We start from the raw sequence: 22758 nt of genomic DNA, 5'->3' as shown, positions 1-22758 counted from the left end.
GTCGCTCTGGATAAGAGTGTCTGCCAAATGCCAATAATGTAATGTAATGGAAAAATTACTGCAAAACAGTTGCAAAAAAGAGTAGCAGACAATAATACAACTTTAAACAACAAAGACCTATATGGCAGAGCTGCCAGAAAGAACAACTGTTAAGCATGGAGATGGATCCATTATGCTTTCGGGTTGCGTGGCAGCTGAGGGCACAGGAAATGCGATTGGAAAGAAGAATGGATTCCACCAAAATATCAAGAAATTCTAGAAGCTAATGTTCGAAGGTCAGTCCAGACATTGAAGTTGAAGAGAGGTTGGGTATTCCATCAAGACACTGATCCCAAGCATACCTCAAAATCAACCATGAAGTAGCTCCAGGAAATACGGATGAATGGAATGTTTGTTTTGGAATGGCCACCACAGTCCCCAGACTTGAATGTTATCGAAAATCTGTGAAAAGATTGCCGTACTTGCAAAGAGGCAGAAGTATATTTCTGAGCTAGAGGTGTTCTGCCAGGAAAAATTGGGAAAAATTCCAAAAGCGAGAATTTAAACTCTCGTCGGGAGACAGTCGAGCGAAAGACTCTGTGGATGGTAGGGAGGTGAGGATAGCAGGTTGCGGCGACAGGTGACAGTGGATGGTGGGAGGGACAGACGGGTGTTGGAGGAGAGTGGAAGAGAAAAAGAGATGAAGGAGTGGTCAGATATACACTGGCACAGGCAAAGAAACCCATTTAGCCTGGTAATTCTCAAATACAAGTGTTTCAGTAACTTACAAGAATACTATTAAATGTAAGAGGTAGTTTATCCTAAAACTAGATTACTGCTAGCAGCAGGTCATGACATAGGCTAACTCTTCCCCAATTCATCACTGCAAGCAAAAATGGATCAATTCACATGTGGAAAATATTTTACTTTATTAATGATTCAATGGAATCGACCAAAATGACACATTTATCAAATTAAAAAAAAAAAAAAAAATTAATTAATAAAAATTTAAAAAAAGGTTTCACAATGAATGGCACCCCTGTTTTTAGTACTTGGCGCAGCCTCCCTTGGCAAGGATAACGGTACTGAGTCCATTTCTATAATATTTAATAAGGTTGGAGAGAACACATTTGGAGGGATCTTGGACCATTCCTCCATCTAGAACTTTTCAAGATCCTTCATATCCTTAGGTTTGCGCTGATGGACTGCCCTTTCTTCTATCGACTGAATTTCTTCTATCGAAATTCGATAGGGTTTAAGTCTGGAGACTGAGATGGCCATTGCAATTTCATCGAATTATTTCTTTGTTGATTTTGAAGTATGTTTGGGGTCATCGTCTTGTAGGAAGGTCCACCTACGGCCGAGTCTTAGCTTCCTGGCAGAGGCAACCAGCTTTTTGGCTAAAAAGTCCTGGTACTTCGTGGAATTCATTATGCCATTGATCTTAACAAGAGCCCCTGAACCACTGGCAGCAAAACAGCCCCGAAGCATCAATGATCCACCAACATATTTGACGGTAGGTATGAGGTGCTTTTCCTTGTATGCATCCCTTTTTTGACACCAAACATGCTGACTGTGTACATGGCCAAAAAGTTTTGGTCTCATTTGACCATAGCACCCTGTTCCAGTCATAGTTCCAATGACGTTTCGCAAACTCCAGACCCTTCCAAAGAGCCTGTTGGTATGGAGGTGGCATCTTGTGGTTGATTTTGAGACCCCAAGACACAACTAAAGTCTGTAGTTCGTGGTCCCTGGGTTCTTCTTTGCCTCCCAATTAGCTTCCTCACAATGCGGGAGGGCAACATGCACTTGCGCCCTCTTCCTGGCAAGTTTGCAACTGTTCCAGATGTTTGAAACTTTTTGAGTATTGCCCTAGCAGCAGTTTGTTTAACCATTGATGTATTTTTTTTTTTTACCCATTACCTGACTTGTGTAGGTCAACAACCATCTGTCGCTTTTGATTTGACAGTTCTTTGACTTTCCCCATGGTGATGGATGACAAAGGGATTTCACATGTGCGTTACCTCATTTTTATACCCTAGGGAAACAGGAAGTGATGGAAGGCCATAATACAGTTCTTTTAGCCTGAGATTAACTTAAATAAGTAGAATTTTACTGCAGATAACTTTCTTTGGTTTTATTTAAAATGATCTATAAGGGTGCCAATAATTTTGACACATACATTTTTCATAAAAAATTGTATTACTCAATAAAAAGAAAAGAAATTCGAATAATTGTATTAGGATAAAAGTATACAGGTTTCCCATATGTTTGGACATAAAATATAGCTCATTATCGGCGTTGTTTATTTCATACAGCCTTTTTCTTTGGTGCGCTATGTGCAAAAACAGGCAGTGTGGCATGGAATAAGGAATAGAATGCTCTGGGACTCGGAGCACTCTATTCCATATTCCATGCCACACTGCCTGAGGACAGTGAACTGAAGAGCCTCAGAATTGCACCAATGACTAAACTGAATTACGTAGTATATCATATGGTAACAATATATGATGTAATCTAAGACAATTAGATGTTTATGGATTAAGAATAAAAACAAATATCTTGAAGGCCATTAAAGTCACAGAGCATAGTGTAGAGCAATCCCTGCCATGGTACACCTACATAATACCATTTTACAGGCTTGTTTCAAATGGAGAAGAAGAATAACATGAAGTGACTGGATAAGTAACACATGCATTAGTGAGAATGTGATTCTGAACAAAGCAAGAATGTGTATGATCATCTTTTAGAGATTTATTAAAATAAATAATGCTCTGACCTGTAACTAACTCGGGCGAAAGGCAGGAATACACCCTGGACAGGTCACCAGTCCGTTGCAGGGCACACATACCACTCACACACTCATACCCACAAATGTAATATACATTTCCTAATATTAATACATCCTTTAAGACAACATCTACAATATCAACATTACACATAGAACACTGAAATCCTGGAATTCCATAATCACGACAATTAATTAGGCACGACAATAAGGCTTCATGGTTTGCAACCTAGCTAACTTTCCTAATGGCTGTTTTGTTTATAGGCATGACAGTTTTCTTTTGTGGAAAAGCAATTGTAAATACCTTATATTGTCCTGCTACGTGCGATAAACAGCAAAACATTAATACGTGCTGGCATTCTACTAGCTAATTTAACACTAACGCTATGTCACCTAACTAACTAGACAAATTAGCAATTTGGCTATAAAGATTTAGTTGACCAATTAGCTAGTACACAAGGGGGCCATATTATATGAAACACACAGATTTCAAGTAATTTATTTCTTGTTGGGACTAACGGTCGTTAGCTTGCTAACTAGCTAGCTAGTCACTTGTCTTCAATTTTGTCAGCTAACGCTAGCTAACGTCAGCTAGCTAGCTAGTTTGATGTTATTTTATGATGATATTTCAATGATACTTCAACCTTAACATTCAAAATGTTTAACCTATCACCCTGACAAGAGCAAAATAAAGCTTAAAGGCTTACAAATTTCACTTAGAAATAAATTCACCATACAAGCTGTCCTGTCACGATTTTTGCAGAACATTTTCCAGCCTTGCAAACGGGAAAAATGGTGCTTTTATAAAAACAGATTGACAGGCAAAACAGCCAATGACGTGCCAATGGGGTGGCCAATCGGATTGGCACTACTGACAGGAGGGCTTTTGATGCACATTTGGAAGCTTTTATATAGTGGCAGCAAAACGGAAAAGACTGTCTTTGTAAAAGCAGACTGACAACCTGTGGGGTGGCACCGGCCACCCCGTTAGAACCGCCCATGACTAGGAGGAACTTTGTCTTTCCTTTTGGTACATGCTGTTTGGGGTGTCATGATTTCAAGAGGTAAATTAAACTTTTCTGCAGATATACCGCCTCAAGATATTTCAGCTGAACACAGTTGGCAAATGGTTATTTTTGGGTCTCTGTCACAAATCATGAAATATTTCCAAACTGTGGACATGTTTTGTGCAATTATACACTCGTAAGCACATCATTACACCTACATATTAATGTGATTATCTGATCAGCCAATTATGTGGCAGCAGGGCAATGCATATAATCATGTAGATACAGATCAGGAGCTTCAATTAATGTTCTTATCAACCATCAAAATGGGGAAAAAAATGTGATCCAAGTGTCTTTGACGGTGGAATGATTGTTGGTGGCAGACAGGGTGGTTTGGGTATCTCAGAAACTGCTTATTGTGATGTTGTGAACAGCAAATCCAGTAAGTTTTTTGGTTAAGCCACTCCTGTAGGAAGCGTACTCTACTTCCGGAGTTTTAGCTCAGGCTCGGAAGCAGAGATGCAATGAAAATCATAAATTTAATTTATCCGTTAATCTGCTTTAATCACCAAGTAGCCTAGCCTACACATAACACAAAAGATACACCACTATTATCAATCACGTTAGCTTTCAGAATAATCAGCAATAAGAACCTGCGCTTCAAGATTGTTTACGCTACAATCTCCACATTGCAGATCTTTTCCATTCAAGTCAAATTTCCAAGTGTGGGTGCGGAGAAAAAAGTCTACATGTCTGCAAATGTTTTCATATAATAATAATGCAAATAAAAATAAATACATAAAGCACATATACTTGCCTAACTGCCTAATTGGGAGCTGGCTATATCTGATGGTAATGAGTATTATGAATTAATTGGTGTATTGATAGTCAAGGAAAATCAGGGGAAGTCTCCACCACTCAAATAGATTTTTCTAAATTGTATTTATTTAGTACAAAACCACTATATACATGGAATCAATCTAGTTGCCCTTCTCTGAACCTTTTCCAGCACTTCTATATGTTTCTCATAGTGCACTCCCCACAACTGCACACAGTACTGACAGTGCAGTCTGACAAGTGTATGGTAAGGTGGGTAGAACTTGATTTATACTCAATATTGTTGGCTATGTGTCCTAGCATCCTGTTGGCCTTATTTACTGCTACTGCACATTGTTCAGTGGTGTCCTGATTAATTCCCAAACTAGCACTTTCAACCACCTGCCACCTAATAATCCCCTGATTTACAGTGCATCCGGAAAGTATTCACAGCGCTTCACTTTTTCCACATTTTGTTATGTTACAGCCTTATTCCAAAATTGATTAAATTCAATTTTTTCCTCAAAATTCTACCCCATAATGACAACGTGAAAAATGTTTTATTAATAATTTATTAAAAATAAAAAACTAAGAAATCACATGTACATAAGTCAGCCTTTGCCATGAAGCTCAAAATTGCATCCTGTTTCCACTGATCAACTTTGAGATGTTTGTACAGCTTAACTGGAGTGTCACCTGTAGTAAATTCAGTTGATTGGACATGATTTGGAAAGGCACACACCTGTCTATATAAGGTCCCACAGTTGACAGTGCATGTCGGGGCACAAACCAAGCATGAAGTCAAAGGAATTATCTGTAGACCTCCGAGACAGGATTGTCTCGAGGCACAAATCTGGGGAAGGGTACAGAAAAATTTCTGCTGCTTTGAAGGTCCCAATGAGCACAGTGGCCTCCATCATCCATAAATGGAAGAAGTTCGGAACCACCAGGACTCTTCCTAGAGCTGGCCGCCCGTCTAAACTGAGCAATCAGGGGAGAAGGGCCTTAGTCAGGGAGGTGACCAAGAACCGGATGGTCACTCTGTCAGAGCTCCAGCATTCCTCTTTGGAGAGAGGAGAACCTTCCAGAAGGACAACCATCTCTGCAGCAATCCACCAATCAGGCCTGTATGGTAGAGTGGCCAGACGGAAGCCACTCCTTAGTAAAAGGCACATGGCAGCCTGTTACGACCTAAGGCTCAATTTGGCCGTAACTTCAAATGGACAGCAACAACAACGTGAAGGAATTTACAAATATTTATTAATGACCTTCTTTTATGAAGACTTTTAAGCCTTTTAAACAAGTGTCAAAGCACACAACCAAATACAGGCCTTTTGGACAAGTGTAAAAGCCAACAACCAAACACAAAACACAATGCCAGCGCGAGGAAGGAGCATTCGCCGTGCAGCCATGAGCTAACGTGAGCTGTCTCCAGAATGGTGAAGCTGTGCTTTTAAACCCCCAGCTTCCAGGTGCGTCCAATCCAACAATCAGCGCTGGCTCAGTTCTCCTTAGCTCCGCCCACCTTTCCGTTCCTGCAACCAGAGAACACGAGCAAAGAGAAAAACCCAGAGTGGATCGCGAACCTGGGTCGTAACACAGCCCGCCTGGAGTTTGCCAAAAGGCACCTGAAGGACTCTCAGACCATGAGAAACAAAATTCTCTGGTGTGATGAGACAAAGATTTAACTCTTTGGCGTGAATGCCAGGCGTCATGTTTGGAGGAAACCAGGCACCGCTCATCACCTGACCAATACCATCCCTACAGTGAAGCATGGTGGTGGCGGCATCATGCTGTGGGGATGTTTTTCAGCGGCAGGAACTGGGAGACTAGTCAGGATTGAGGGAAAGATGAATGCAGCAATGTACAGAGACATCCTGGATGAAAACCTGCTCCAGAGCGCTCTTGACCTCAGACTGGGGCGACGGCAAGACAAGACAACGACCCTAAGCACACAGCCAAGATATCAAAGGAGTGGCTTCAGGACAACTCTGTGAATGTCCTTGAGTGGCCCAGCCAGAGTCCAGACTTGAATCCGATTGAACATCTCTGGAGAGATATGAAAATGGCTGTGCACCGACGCTCTCCATCCAACCTGATGGCGCTTGAGAGGTGCTGCAAAGAGGAATCGGCGAAACTGCCCAAAGATAGGTGTGCCAAGCTTGTGGCATCATATTCAAAAAGACTTGAGGCTGTAATTGCTGCCAAAAGTGCATCAACAAAGTATTGAGCAAAGGCTGTGAATACTTATGTACATTTGCAAAAAATTCAAAAAAACTTCTTTCATGTTGTCATTATGGGGTGTTGTGTGTGTAGAATTTTGAGGAAAAAAAATTTTTTATTCCATTTTGGAATAAGGCTGTAACATAACAAAATGTGGGAAGAGTGAAGCGCTGTGAATACTTTCCGGATGCACTGTAATAATATAAATAATAATAGAAAATAAAAAAAGGTTTCTCCCACTCCACCTCAGCATTCTGGTGCAAAATGGCTGCCTTTGCATCCCTCATGTGAGTTCAACACATTGGTGGTGGCTGAGGCAAGTTTCCCTCTCATAACTGAAAAGTGCTTTGGGTATGTATAATATACTATATATAAATCTAACTATCTGTCTATGACAGGAATCTTCAGATGGCTTCCCTGCAACAGTCCTGAAAAACACATCCTTCATCCAAAAATTCTTAAAGAAAATATGAAAATATATTTGACCACACCCCCTTTAAACCCAGCCTGAATTTTTAAATTTTCGATGAGGGATCCATTTAGCTCATGTGTATCCCCCCTCCCTGATATCTCCACCACAGTTAGAACGTGAAGACGTTTTAACTCCTGCAAATCTTGACCTGCCCCTGACTTTCACACTTCCGGAAAATTACAAAAATTTTCCCAGCTGAATGACAGTAACATCATGCACTATTTCCCACAAAATCATTATTTAGAATATGACAGTCACATTCATTCATTCATTCATTATCCTAACCCGCTTATCCTGAACAGGGTCATGGGGGGCTGGAGCCTATCCCAGCATACATTGGGCAAAAGGCAGGAATACACCCTGGACAGGTCGCCAGTCCATCGCAGGGCACACACACCATTATAACAGTCACATACTTAATAAAACTTACATATTCCTCATGATATTCTTCAAAGTTTTTCTTTTTCAGAATTCCATTAGTAAGAAATTTCTGGCTCTCAGCATCATCTTCATCACAGAATTGACTGAAAAGGTACAATAAATGAAGTGTCAAACAAGCATAAATAAACATCTGCAATGGCTGCATTTATCACAGTTAATGAGACTGTGGGAGAACTTGTATGAGAGACTGTATTTGTCACTTGCTTGCATTCAATTGGCATTTGCTCATTGGACTAGCACAGCAAAAAACCGCAAAAACAAACACATTTTGAATTGAAAAAGCAACGTTACTGACATGACAGGAAGGATATTTATCTTCACAACTTTGTCGTGGTAGCCTGTTCCTTCTCGACCTGCACTGAAATGGCTAACAGTTCCAGGGAATCAAGAAAACGCACGCACGCACACAGTAGTGTGCAGAAGTCTTAGGCACCCTAGACTTTATTATATACATGTTTATTTTTTTGTGTGTGTTAGTATAAAAGAACACATTTGAGATTTCCAAATATTCATTTTCCAAAAGATTTAATTAAAAAAAAAGTAACATATTACTGTATGCAATTGACTACTTTTTACATAAAAACTTGATCAAGGCTGTCTGAGATCAGAAGCAAGGAGCCAACCAAAGTCTGCAGATGAGTTCTCCAACATGCTTGGAACAACCTCCCTGCTGATTATCTTATAGAACTGCAGGACAGCGTTGGCTATCTCAGAGAACTGATGCAATTTTAACACCAAAGAAGGGTGGTCACAAAAAATATTGATTTGATTCAGTTTTTAACTATTCTGCCAAATTACGAAAATGTAATGTACAATGTATTGTATGTTTATTTAGGACCTTTCATTGAATTATTTTTGAAAGAATCTTATCTGCACAGAATGTTATACAGGTGCCTAAGACTTGCACAGTACTGTATATTTTTTTCCTTTAACTCAATATTGGTCACGGTTCTTTTGTTGCGCATTATATCACATAACTGTTGAACTGCTATACTGTAGGCTAATGGATGCAACATAGGCTTTTTCGTGGACTAACCTCTTTGAAATGTCACATAGCCTACTCGGCTGCGTACAAGTTAGTGGTGCGGCAGTTATGTTAATTTTGCCACCATAAAATTCTCTGACCCCACTGGGGTAGGCTACCCACAATTTCAATAAATAAAAATAAAAACACTATCGGCTAATGCAGAATTTAAATAGCAGAACTGCAGAATAAATAAACACCTTAACCTTTCAAGACATTTCGGTTGAGTGTCCATTTCAAAAATAATAATAATTATTATAATTTCTCCTCCAGTTTGAACACTTATATCTCCCAGAAGGTTGAGTGAAAACTGCAATTTAGGAAGGCACTAATTGATACATTAAAAATTGGTTAAATGGCGAGCCAATGAATTTCACCCATCTAGGCATCTCCATTGAAGCAACTAATTCCAGACATTGCAATTGGCCTTCATGTTCTACATTGAAAGCCATGACGTTCTGAACAAGACAAAACTTAGTCAATAGCTTGAAAAACATGGCCACTATTAACAAATTAATAATTTAGCATGGTTAGCCTGGAAAAAATTATACTTAATCTCAGCGATGCATACAGCCAAGTATCACTGCTGTGCAGCTATACTATATATATATATATAAATGTGTTTATGAAGAAACAGATCACGGTCATTTAAATACCAATCAAATGTATGGACAAATGCTGAGTAAATCCAGGCCTTTATGCATGTTCAGCAGCAGGAAAATGAAGTCACAATTGCATTCGAATAGAGGCCAAGGTTGGTGGAACATAACCCAGGCCAACAAGCCATTCCTGGTCCTCACCTGTTGATTGTCACTTTCTCCAAGTCAAGGTGCTCAGCGAACTGTTCATCCAGGCTGTCTGTACTGTCATCATCTGCCTGAGTGCTGACCCTCTGGAGCTCCATGCGATTCATTTCTGTGTGTGTGGGTTAGTCCCGGGGACAATGGCAGTCTCCTTCTACCTGTATTCTTCCTCAGGGGAAGACAGTTCTGTAAACAGAGCACAGTAAATACTTGGTTAATAGACTACGCTCTACTATCGTTTTATTATTTATCATCATTATCTGGGTAGATGGCTGATAGTGGAAACAGGTGATTAAGCCCTCTGGGATGCTCCACAAAAAGATTTTTCCTACATAGACAATTCTGAGGCGGCCACCTGCATCAAATTTTTTTGTCACCTCCATAAAATTCTGACCGGTGTCCAAAAACATTATAAATATTCAGTGCTTTTTCTATCATTTGTAAGGTTTGTAAGGTTTGGCAGGTTTTAAGCCATGTTGTTTTCATTTGACCAATTGTTGTTTATTCATTCATTATTAATGTATTTTAATTCTAAATGTTATCAACACAAATCCCTGGGGCCATTTAGGTATTGTGGATTTAGTGATGTGTGTGTTAATTAGCCTATTGACGTGAAATCACTATTTGACACAAATATTTTTGGTAAAGTCTACACGTACATTAAAGGTACAATAAGTGATTTCAAGAGAGGAATAGCTGCAACAAACACCCTCAAACCACAACACTGTTTATCCCTCCCCCTTCTCTGTGAATGTGCTGATGTTGAGTTGTGTTGGGCGGCTAGTTGCCACACATTTTGCTCCCACAAAACTTGTGGAACTTACTGCACAATACTATCGTTCATGAGTTAAAATATTAGAAAAATTATTTGAATAATTTTTAAAATATTTTAAAGAACTATTACATAAAGAATGATTACAGTTAAAATTGCCAAAATGTCATACAGAATGCAATGCAAAAATGCTACATGAAAGGTTAAAAATAAAATAACCAAATCAAAACTCAGAACTCAGAAAAAATTCAGAACTCTGCTTCTAACCCCCGGAAACTTTTCTCCATTTTCTCCTCTCTCCAACGCACCGCCTCCTCCTCCTCAGTCCTCCTTCGCTGCTGATGACTTTGCTGATTTCTTCGATGAGAAGGTCACAGTCATCCGCAGATCCTTTACAACCACCGCCCCCCTCACTGTGCCCTTCCCCAACCCTCTAGGCCCATCCCTTCCTTTTCCACTTTCTCCCCCCTTACAGACTCTGATGTTTCTCAACTCCTGCTCTGCCACCGCCCTACAACCTGTGCCCTTGACCCTATCCCCTCTTCTCTTCTCCAAACTATCACACCTGACATTCTCCCATTTGTCACCTCCCTTGTCAACTCCTCCCTGTCTTCCGGCTGTTTTCCGGCATCCTCCAAGAGGGCCCACATCACTCCGCTGCTAAAAAAGCCTACCCTGGATCCCTCCATCATCCAGAACTACCGCCCGATATCTCTTCTTCCTTTCCTTTCTAAAACTATAGAACGAGCCGCTTCTACTCAACTTTCTTCCTTCTTTTCTAACAACAACCTGCTAGACCCCCATCAGTCTGGCTTCAGATCGGGCCACTCGACAGAGACTGCGCTCCTCTCCGTCAGTGAGTCACTTCATGCCGCACGAGCAGCCTCCCTCTCCTCTGTCCTCATTCTTCTAGATCTCTCTGCTGCCTTCGACACTGTGGATCACTCCATCCTCCCGTCTGCCCTGTCAGCAACGGGCATCTGTAGCACAGCCCTGGACTGGATTGAGTCCTACCTCTCTGGTCGCTCCTTCCAGGTTGCCCGGGCTGGTTCGGTATCGACACCTCGGCCCCTCGCCACAGGAGTTCCCCAGGGCTCAGTCCTTGGCCCACTCCTTTTTTCTCTCTACACTCGCTCCCTTGGCCCTGTGATCACTGCACATGGGCTATCCTACCACTGCTATGCGGACGATACCCAACTCTTCGTCTCGTTCCCGCCGTCTGATACGCAGGTTTCAGCCCGTATCTCTGCTTGCCTGAGGGACATCCAGAGCTGGATGGACAACCACCATCTAAAGCTCAACCCAGGTAAAACTGAAATGATATTCATCCCTGCTAATACCTCTCCCCATCTGGATCTCTCCATTTCCCTCGGGGATACCACACTCACGCCGTCACGCAGTGCAAGGAACCTCGGCGTGGTGATGGACAGCAGACTGTCCCTTTCCGAGAACATTGCGGCGGTGACCCGGTCTTGCAGGTTCTTCCTATACAACATACGGAGAATCCGCCCCTTTCTCACCCCCTACTCGACCCAGCTCCCGGTCCAAGCGATGGTTCTGTCCCGCCTGGACTACTGCAATTCCCTCTTGGCTGGCCTCCCAGCGTCCGCCATCAGACCCCTCCAACTCATCCAGAATGCAGCAGCTCGTCTGGTCTTCAACCTTCCCAAATACTCACGTCACCCCCCTGCTTACTTCCCTCCACTGGCTGCCTGTCATGGCTCGCATCAAATTCAAAACATTGGTGCTAGCCTTCCAAGCAGTTAAAGGGTGTTCCCCAGCTTATCTGCAAAAAATCATCAGACCCTACACCCCTGCCAGACCTCTTCGTTCAGCCTCCACAGGCCGCTTGGCACCTCCCCCTCTCAGAACCTCCACCTCACGCTCACGACTACTGTCTGTTCTGGCTCCACGGTGGTGGAACGAACTCCCCATTGAGGTCAGAACTATAGAATCTCTCCCCACCTTCAAGCGCAAGCTGAAGACACACCTCTTCAAGCAGCACCTCTCCCCATCCCTCCCTACCTCCCTGTGAACCTTAATTGTTGTCTCTGTGACTTGCTTTGTGTATCGGTATTTTTAGTTGGCTAGGTAAGCAGTGTTTGGATAGTTAACTTTGGTGACTTTTGCTCTGTTTGTTTGTTTAAAAAAAAAAAAAAAAAAAAAAAAAAAACATTGGCCCTTGTCCTTATCTTTGTTGTACAGGTAGCAGTTGAAATTGTACTTACCTCTAGGGTCTTTCAGCGAACTTATCCCTGGTTATGGGTATGCACTTTGTTGTACGTCGCTCTGGATAAGAGCGTCTGCCAAATGCCAATAATGTAATGTAAAAAACATCTCTCTTCAGCATAATGATATGGGTCTTTCTATCAACATATTAAAATATTACAGAAATGATCAGCTTCAAAGCACTTTGTCCCAGCTCTGGAATGTCAACCAATGTAATCCTGGATAACAGGCAATCTGGAGCAAATTTGTAAAACATTTTATTTTGAAGTCAATTATTTATTTTAAGTAATTAAACAGGAAGTGGCATCATAGAGAAGCTTCTGAAGGACCCCCAAGCTGAGGTGAAAGGTTAGTAAGTCGCTGATAAAAAACTAAAATTTACCATTTTTACTCAATGGTACACTGTTAAATCAGTCATACTGGATATTTTCATGCAAATTTGTTTATTTAATAGTTGAAGTTAAATTGCTTGAATTGAGAACACGGCATCAGTGTGGTCTCATGGACTTGAAAGCATTTTCAGAGATTTCCAGATCACTTCTCCGCATTCTCTCAGCACAAGTTGTGGGTAAAAGACATGAACACATTGACCCATAACCTTCAGCAAGTGCAATATTTATAAAATAAATAGTATCACTAATAAATGTTTCATTTCCAGAACACTACATACTTGCTGAGATCTCACCTTGAATATTTAGTAGGCATTGGCTGGTAATAAATACATATTTTGAAATGTAATCTCTTATCCAGTATGACATTTGACACATGATTTGTCATCATATGATTCCAAATTAAAATGTATAAATTAGATTGGCTGAAAACAGTTTTAGAACTAAATATTCTAATGAAGGTTTTGTGTATGTTTTTTATGGTTTTACAATTTTATGCACATATCTACCTGAATTGCTGAACATGAATGAACATTAATTCTGCCGGAGTGGTCACTAATATTAAATCTAAAATGTTCTGGGCAATTGAAATAATGTAATGTTAGACAAGTTTTAATACTTTGACTTCCATACAGGATAGTACTGCTATTATACCTTTCATAGACTAACTGAACTGTTGGTGTTTGAGTGTATATGGTCAATGCGTTTACCATTATGTTTGTGTGTAATATAATACAATCATATCAAACACACCAGGTATGTTATAAAACAGTTATCAATTACTGGAATACCAATTGTATTCCTCTCTCTGTTCCTTTACTCTGCTTTCTGCCTGATTTCACTGCTACCTACTCTCAGGGCAATAGAACCAGATCAAAGCCATTAATACACACTCTCCTCTCTTAGGGTCTCTATGAGTCTTACACCATGCTATCTGCTTATTAACACCACCTTTCCAGACATCTCCCCGACCACTTAAATCTTCCTTGTATAAGAAAACCCTGCCACATATCAGTAGTCCATAGGGCCAGTGACTCTTAAAGGTACAATAAGTCATTTTGGACGCCTAACAGTCAAGAGTGGAATTGCAACAAAAACAACCTCAGACCACAACACTGTTTAAGCTTCCCACAGTCTATGAATACAACACGTAATATAAAGCGTTATTATACAGTTCAGTGCTCACCTTCACGGTTTTGGACAAATGACAAATGCAACAGAGCCTGCCGTCTTTTCATAGTGTTTCATAGAAAATGTTGGCCGAACAGGTGACTTTCTGAAATTTTTACTACACAACACTATCTATATTTTTTGTCTTTTTGAAGTTTTCACTTTAGCTAACCAACTATATTGTGAGCAAGCAAGTTATTTGGCTATGTAACTAGCTGGCAATATAACTAAGATATGATAGTCCACCACAAATGATGCAACTGTAACTTACAGTTTCAGAGAAATAAAGGTTTAGCTAAACATGGATGATTGAACACGTAAAGAGATAAAAGGAACGTGCAGCTGCCCAAATTGCATTCCAGACAAGCGATCACAAACTCTGTATACTATTGCTTATCTAGTTCGAAAACAATACCAGTTCGCTATCAGTAACAAGCAAATTAGCTATTACTAGTTAGCTTCCCAAATTTACAAATATCCACCTGAAGCACAACGCTTGTGCAATCGCTACTACGTTTGTATTGCCTATATTCCATCGTAAGTGGATATTTGTCAATTTGTCTAACTACAGCTAGTTTGCTTGTTGCTACCAATTACAAACTGGTATGGTTTTAGAATTAGATATGTAGTTTTCGCTCGGATAATAAGCAATGGTATAGAGTTTCAGTGATTGCTTGTCTGGAGAGCAATTTGGGCGGCTACACGAACAATCATAAGCCCCTATGCCATTGGCTGTGGCAGTTAGAACCAATTTTCAACCAATGAGCTTGAATGTTGTATAGCTGTACAATCTTTTGATACAGAGTGACAGCCCGATACAAATGTACACTTTGAAACCCAAATTTATGGACTATAAACACAGGCAGAGAGTGAGTCAACATGTCAGCGAGCCTTTTTCAATGATAGGAAGGGATACAATGGTCTTGTAACAATGTTTTAACACCAAAATTTTACCTATTGTACCTTTGTAACAATGGACATTCTATCAATGTTTCTCTGAGTTAGCACATTTTTAGACTGAGAAACTATTTTGCATTTGGTCCGCTGGACACTTGGACAGCGTGAAAAGGACACAGACATTATCTTATTTCTTGTAGTATGTGGATTTCCAAAATGCAGAGAAGGGGAGGTTCCCCCACACTTGTTCTACCACCCACATTACAAAATAACAGTTGTCGCTAAAGCAATGGCATCTTAAAATAGGTTATACAGATATAACTGCGCATTTTAACACTTTCAAATAGTATATACCGTTACCATAGTGAATGAAAATTGCACCCTGAATAAATGAATGAATGCAAAAAAAACCTTAAAGGGTTAAACTGAAATTATTCTTCCTAACCTGGCTTTTCTTCAGTCAGAAATAACACGTCTGTAATATTGTATAGTCTACTGCATCCTGGAAAACATGATTGCAGATCCCCAGTCCCCTAGTCATTCTGTTAAAGTATGTTAAGACTCCAAATAAGCGTTCATACCTTTCATTAGCTGATCTCCTCAATGAGCAAGAAAAACATTTAATCTAGTTGAACTCAATTTGTCATGTAATGTCACAAAAATGTCATAGACTAGATGTACAGTGGCTTCAGAAACTATTCAGAGCCATTCACTTTTTGCACACTTTGTCTTGTAGATTTAATTTTAAATTGATAAAAAGCATTTTTTCCCATCACTCAATCCATAATGATGAAGTGAAAACATTTTTTCCAATTTATTCAATCACTGAAATCTCATTTATATAACTATTCAGACCCAATTCAGTACATTGTAGTAGTCCTCTTGGCAGCAATTACAGCTTCCAGTCTTTTTGGGCAAGTCTCTACAAGCTTTGCACACCTGGATTTGGGCAGTTCATACAATTCTTCTAGGCAGATCCTTTCAAGCAGATTGAATGGGAAGCCTCTGAGCTACCATCTTCAGGTCTCTCCACAGATGTTCTATGGGATCTGGGCTTTGGCTGGGCCAGTCAGAGACTTGTCCCAAAGACACTCCAAGCATTGCCATGGCTGTATGCTTCATGTCAATTTCATGCAGAAAGGTCAACTGTTGCCTCAGTCTCAGGAGCTGGTTTTCTTCAAGGACCCCTCGGTATTTGGCTGCATTAATCCTACCCTCAATTCTGACCAGTCTCCCTATCCCTGCCACAGAGAAGCACCCCTATAGCATGATGCTGCCACCACCATGCTTCACCGTCGGGATGGTTTTCGCCAGTTGATGAGCAGTGCCTGGTGTATGCCAGACATAGTGGTTGAAGTTCAGCCAAAAGACTCCCATTTTCAGGCCTAAGGATCTTTTTCCTCTTTTTGGCAAAATCCAAGCAGGCTGTCTGGCCACAAAACCACAAAGGCCTGACTGATGGAGTGCTTCTAAGATGGTCCTTCCAGTGGATTCCCCCATTTCTGCAGAGGATTTCCAAAGCTGTTACTCGAGTGACTGTAATGTTCTTCGTCACCTCCCTGACCACAGCCAACTCTAGAAAGAGTCCTGGTGGTTCCAAATGTCTTCCGTTTCACAATTATTGAGGTCACTGTGTCCCCCTTGGAACACTCAAAGCTTTAGAAACTATTGTATACCTTTGCCCTGATCAATGCCTCACCACAATTTTATCGTGGACGTCTACAGATTTCATGGCTTGGTGTTTGTCCTGACATGCAGTGCGACATGCATATGGACACTATATGCTTATACATCATGAATACGTACAAATCAGTTTTTGGTTATTCTACCATGTTGTAATTCCGTGACCCTCGCCCATCCCCATGGACATGCTGAATCCATAACAGGTGCGAGTGAGTGAGTACCTGCACTTAATCAGTGGGTTTCTGGCCCCGGCCACATAGTCTCAAAAAGAACCATAAAATGGCACCTCCATACCAACAAACTCTTTTGAAGGGTGGCATATAAAGACAGCCTGAGTACAAGTAACAAAACCAATCATCTGGTGTTTGCTAAACCTCATTGGAATTATGATTGGAAGTGAGTATTGAGACCAAAATTTTACATTTGACCATACACACTATTGACATGTTTGGCAGCAAAATGGAATGCATACATGGAGAAGCACCTCATACTATGGTCAAATATGGAGGTGGGTCAATGTTTTGGAAAGGTATAGCTACCAAGTGTTCCAAGGGCACCATTGAAGATCAATGGCACAATGAAGTACCAGGACATTTTGGCAGAAAAACTGGTTGTTTCTGCTAGAAAGCTTGGAGACTTGGACATAGGTAGATTGTTCAGAAGGACAATGACTCAAAACATACATAAAAATCCACACAGAAATGGTTAAGTAAAAACAACAACTATGTTCTGCAATGGCCACCTCAGTCTAAAAACCTATGGTCTGAATTTAAGAGGGGTGGTCCATAAACACAACCCCATGAATATCAATGATTGTGAAATGGGAGAATGGTCAAAAATCCCACCAGTTCACATTATAGAAAAATGTCATCATTGCCAGATGTGTTTCACAAAGTATTAAAGCAGGGGTATCAATCATTTTGGCACTTATGGGTTTCAGAGAAGAAAAAACATACAACACAAAATTGAATGTATATAGTTTTCCTATACATAGCATATAGATTATTATTGGTGTTGTTTACTAAATATTTTTTCTTCATTATTTATCAAGGTATATCAATCAGGACCATTGTATATCAATCATATTTCCAAGAAATGTAAAGCAAATAGTTTTGAATGTAAAATACTCATGACACTCAAAAGCTGTGCAACACTGATTTCCTGCAACAGATTTGAAGAGCACATTTGTTTGTCAGGAAACAATTACTTCTGCAAACTGACGGCCCAAGCAATCACATTGCATAAAAAAAAGAATCAGCTAAAGTAATTTTTGAATTCCACACATGATAGTCTCAAACAACAGCCCCCAACTTCCTAATCTGGTACACAATGCTCTTGCAAATTCTTCTAGTTAACCAATTGTTTAAAACAAGTGAGAAATTATATTACCTCCTGTGGTGGTGAAGGCTGCTAAATGGAGACAGAAGTGGAAGTGATTGAGAGGGAGGGATGGCTGCTTCTTTTCCTCTGACACTGAAGGGGGGATGGATTTAAGGTTGAGGGGGAGGGGTCAGAGGGCACCCTCTCAGCCAATTGCAGTGTTGCCTGCAACCTACCATATCCTATTGCATTATGCAAGAAGAAAGGAGCATGACGAGTTCTGAAATCCTGCCAACACACACACACACACACACACACACACACACACACACACACACACACAAAATGCCATTGCATCATGACCTGTTTGTTCTGACCTGGGGTCACAGCCAACAACGTCAATGCCATTGGCTGGCTCAGCCCAGGGTGACTCAGCCTGGCCCTTATAAATGTTCTTGTGTACACCGCGTTCTGCCAATTACAACTGGCCCATTTCAGTGAGGGCTGAGATGGTAGGGGCCAATCGCCTCTCTCAATGATGTTCTTCCACTGGACTGTTTTTCACCAAACGAGACCAGGATACCAGTGACAGCATACCCCTGCTTTAAAAAGAAGGGTGGTAGGGACATGCATTCATCACCTCATCTCAGTGCAAAGCCTCACAAAAAACACACAGAAGGTAAATCTAATTCCCTTCACCAAAACAACAAGATGAACAGCAGCAAGCGAAAATGGTATTGTTCAAATAGAAACTGAGGCAAGACAACCACAGAGCAAGAAAACACAAATCTGGATCCTCAAAACTACATGGCATGTAGCAAACCATACAGTGCATTTAAATAAAAAGTTAATCCCTGGAAAGTATCTATAAATATGAAAGTAAATCCTTGACTACAAATGACCAAGCTGATCATTTTCTTTACATAAAGATATTACAATATCAGACATGAGTTATTTTCAGTTATTTCCTGTAAAATAAGATTTCAGGGGTCTCCTTAAGGCTGAAAATCATCTTGTTCTGAGCATACATGGAAAAACAACACACAAATGTGTCTGTGTCATTGAACCAATCACAAACCATTCCCAAGGGCACCCAGGACCAGGTCAAAAATCCGCAATGGACAGAGAAAGCAAGCCAACCCTCATACACCAGAACGCTCATCTGTGCCACTAAATACCGTATCAAGAAGGCCAGGAGATTTTTAATGATTTCAAAAGGATCTGACTGCATTCAGATCGTATGCTATCTGTGCTCTGACTGGCATATGATTCACAGTGGTCTAACTTCACGAGAAGCATTCATTATCATAAAAGACCTGAAAAATCTGCTTCCGGAAGTAACCCACAGTATCAAAATACGGGAAAAGGGAAACAGACATTTGAATCATGGTTATGTTTTGTTTCTATGAATACAAATCAAGATAATAACTTTTAAACATGGATTTTTTTTTTTGTAAGGGGTGCGATTTCTGTCTCACAGAATGCGGACAATCCTGGTGAAAGATAGACAGGCTTGTTGCTGGGACATGAGTGCGGCTTAAGCACAAACCTCATAGATTTAAGGTTAATTGACAAAATAGCTCAGTAAGCCAGCTTCTTGTCGACAAACAGGCCATCTTTGTAAGAAGAGCATTTAGAAGGGAATGTGTTTTTTTTTTTCAGAATGTCAGGATCTTTTCTCTGTTATCTTTATGAGTGCCTCTGATTTAGTTGTGAGAAAGTCAGTCACCTCCAGGGATTAATACAATGAATTTGTCCTCTCCTTTCACACAAAGAGGTTAAGCACCTGCCTGTTACAGAATTTAGGATTTTATTCATAAGTATACTTTACTTGCTTTTTCTATAATGCCACCACAATTAAATATTGAATTAAATGAGCAGTCATGAAAAAATACATAATTTAATGTTTCATTGTGCTGGCATTATTAGAACGCAAGTATTATTATGAATTTTATTTATCTGCAAATCAAACATTGGCCACTCAGGCCATGTTTGATTTGCGAGTAAAAGACAACATGGGTTACACTATGAGAGTTGAAATACATTGCTTCATACCGAGCCTCTGGCCGAGTTGTGGATTTGCACAGTGGACCAACTGGAATGTAGACGTTAATTTCAGAGCATATCAGTCATCCCACACTGGAATAGGCTTTTAGTATATTAGTATGCTATCTGTGCTCATTTGTTTTTGTTATCATAATAGTGTCATTGCCAATAATAAATGGTGAACAATGCACAGGAAAACAAATTTGCATGTCCCTTCTTTATTCCGTGACTTAACAGTTGATCTTCCTATTTTTAATATCAAAATGTATTAATGATGTGCTACTATCTCTCTACTCAGCTCTCACTGCTGACGGCTGTGAATGAAATCCTATTGGAATTTGGAGTAAATTTGGATTTTGGGGGAGCAGTTATACCATAATTCATCTTCATTGATGATATAACTACTGATGGTAGTAGAAAAATGAATTCTGAAGTGTATAGACACATCCCAGCTGCTCAAGTTCAAGGAGAATGGCTCAAAACGAATTGGCCAGAGGCTCATTCTACAGCAAGACAATGATCCCAAACATACTGCTTAAGCAACAAAGGAGTTTTTTAAGGCTAGTCAATTCACCATTTTTAGCCAAGTGGTCAATCACCCGATCTGAACCCAACGGAGCATGCCTTTCATATGATGAAGAGAACTTAAGGGGACTAGCCCCCAAAACAAGCATGAGCTAAAGATGGCTGCAATATAGGCTTGGCAGAGCATCACCAGAGAAGACACGAAAAAAATGGTGACGGCCATAAATCACAGACTTCAAGCAGTCATTGCATGCAAAGGATATGCAACATGACTACTTTCATTTACATAAAATTGCTTTGTACCAAACATTATGGTGCCCTGACATGGTGAATGTATGAACACTTCTGTCATTTATACACGGTGAAACCAAAATATATTAAAATGCCCTTAATTACAACCTGACAATGTGCACTTTCCTCTTCTCCCTGCTCTGGGCACCTGCCCGAAGCGCTAGCCCAACTTTTCCTGCACACCCCCTCCTGGCCCGGAGCTCCAGCCCAAGACCAGCCGTACAACTCCCTCCTGCCACTGCCGATTCAGCTGTAGCACCAAGCCGGCCCCTTACCTGACAGTGCCACCCATTGGTGTTCCTGCCATCGCTCAACCTCACCTCTGCTTCAACTTTATAATTGGACATTTATGTACTTTTATTAATCTAGTTTTCTGTTTAAAACCATTATTTCTACAAACAGCAGTACAATATAAATGAACAAACCACTGAAAAGTTAATTCAGTAAAATTACTCTTCAACTCAAAGGGTGGAATTTAATAGAACTCCCTAAATCTGAGCCATGGATTGATTAGTAGCCCATATACACATTTTCATTCCAGTGCCACAAAAAACACATTTGTTTAATCATCCTTTTATGGAAGCCTTACAGCCTTGGAAGGCAAGGCCAGGTGTGTGGACATGGTTGGAAAACATAGATGACCATTCTTTGTTGTAGTAGAGGAAACTAACAACAACTAGCTGACACATGCCAACTGTGGCTTGGATTGCGAGACTAGCTGTGATGTTTAAGCCAGCCTGTTAAATAAAAACTTGCCTGGATAGCCAAACCTGTGAGAAAGAATTATGAGGTCCACTTGGGTACACAGGAGAGGGAATGTCCCAGAAAATGGATTGCTTTGCAACGACATCCCACAGAAGTGAGACATTCCACATACCTCTGCTCTCACACCCATTTCCCATAGATCTGCTGCATCCATGATATGTTAGGTACAAATGTGGCAAGCCATGTTTGGTCAGTGAGGCTGTGGCATCAGCATAGATGGTCCAACCGAGTCTGGGGTGAATATAGCAGGAAGGTGAGTCCTGAGAAGCACATTCCCTTCGGTCTCTGCTTGTGATCTCACTCCTGGATCCTCAATGAGCAAACATTTCTACTAAATGATACTAGTGTAATCATCCTCCACATGCAGACCTCCCCTGTTAGTTTAGCTGCTCCGGTAGAACCATGACTATGTTCTAGGACTAGGATCTTATTGTGGTTACACCGGCGATCGAACCACCAACCTTGCAGGTCCCAGTCATGTACCTTAACCACTCTAACCATATTAATCAACCACATGTTATTATACTTCTGGGCAAAATATTTATTTAAAAAGTGATACATATAAAGTGTATATATATATATATATATATATATATATATATACATATACATACACACACACGTATATACAGTGCTGTGCAAAAGTTTTAGGCAGGTGTGAAAAAATGCTGTAAAGTAAGAATGAATGCTTTCAAAAATAGAAATGTTAACAGTTTATTTTTATCAATGAACAAAATGCAACGTGAGTGAACAGAAGAAAAATCTAAATCAAATCAATATTTGGTGTGACCACCCTTTGCCTTTAAACCAGCATCAATTATACGAGGTACACTTGCAGTCAGGGAATTTGTAGGCATAGGTGTGTGATTAACCAATTATACCAAACAGGAGCTAATGATCAATTTAATAAGTAGGTTGAAACGCAATCATTAACTGAAACAGAAACAGACGTGTAGCAGCGTTAAAACTGGGTGAGGAACAGCAAAACTCTGCTTCCAAGGTCAGGTTGCTGAAGGCATCTGATTGGCCCCAAATCTAATCTGTAGCAGGACAACGACATCAAACTTACAGCCAGTCGTTAACAACTATCTTCAGTGTAAAGAAGAACAAGGAGTCCT

General features: G+C 40.5%; 1 protein-coding gene across 3 annotated transcripts in view; it reads right to left on the bottom strand.

The window, feature by feature from the left end:
• Positions 1 to 22758, bottom strand: part of slc38a4 (solute carrier family 38 member 4) — a 101648-nt gene that overhangs the window by 55234 nt on the left and 23656 nt on the right. For 2 of the 3 annotated variants that reach the window (XM_061251194.1, XM_061251192.1), the window contains exons 2-3: positions 9551 to 9739; positions 7716 to 7809 (exon numbers count right to left, since the gene is read on the bottom strand). In XM_061251194.1, coding sequence (XP_061107178.1) covers positions 7716 to 7809; positions 9551 to 9663 — 207 coding nt within the window. In that variant the 5' untranslated portion in view covers positions 9664 to 9739. Of the gene's footprint in view, positions 1 to 7715; positions 7810 to 9550; positions 9740 to 18082; positions 18215 to 22758 lie in introns of those variants that run through there. The other variant, XM_061251193.1, reaches the window with a different exon arrangement.

Source organism: Conger conger, chromosome 8 (genome assembly GCF_963514075.1).
Source record: "Conger conger chromosome 8, fConCon1.1, whole genome shotgun sequence".
In the NCBI taxonomy this organism is placed as follows: Eukaryota; Metazoa; Chordata; class Actinopteri; order Anguilliformes; family Congridae; genus Conger; species Conger conger.
This window is presented reverse-complemented; position numbering and strand designations above follow the sequence as displayed.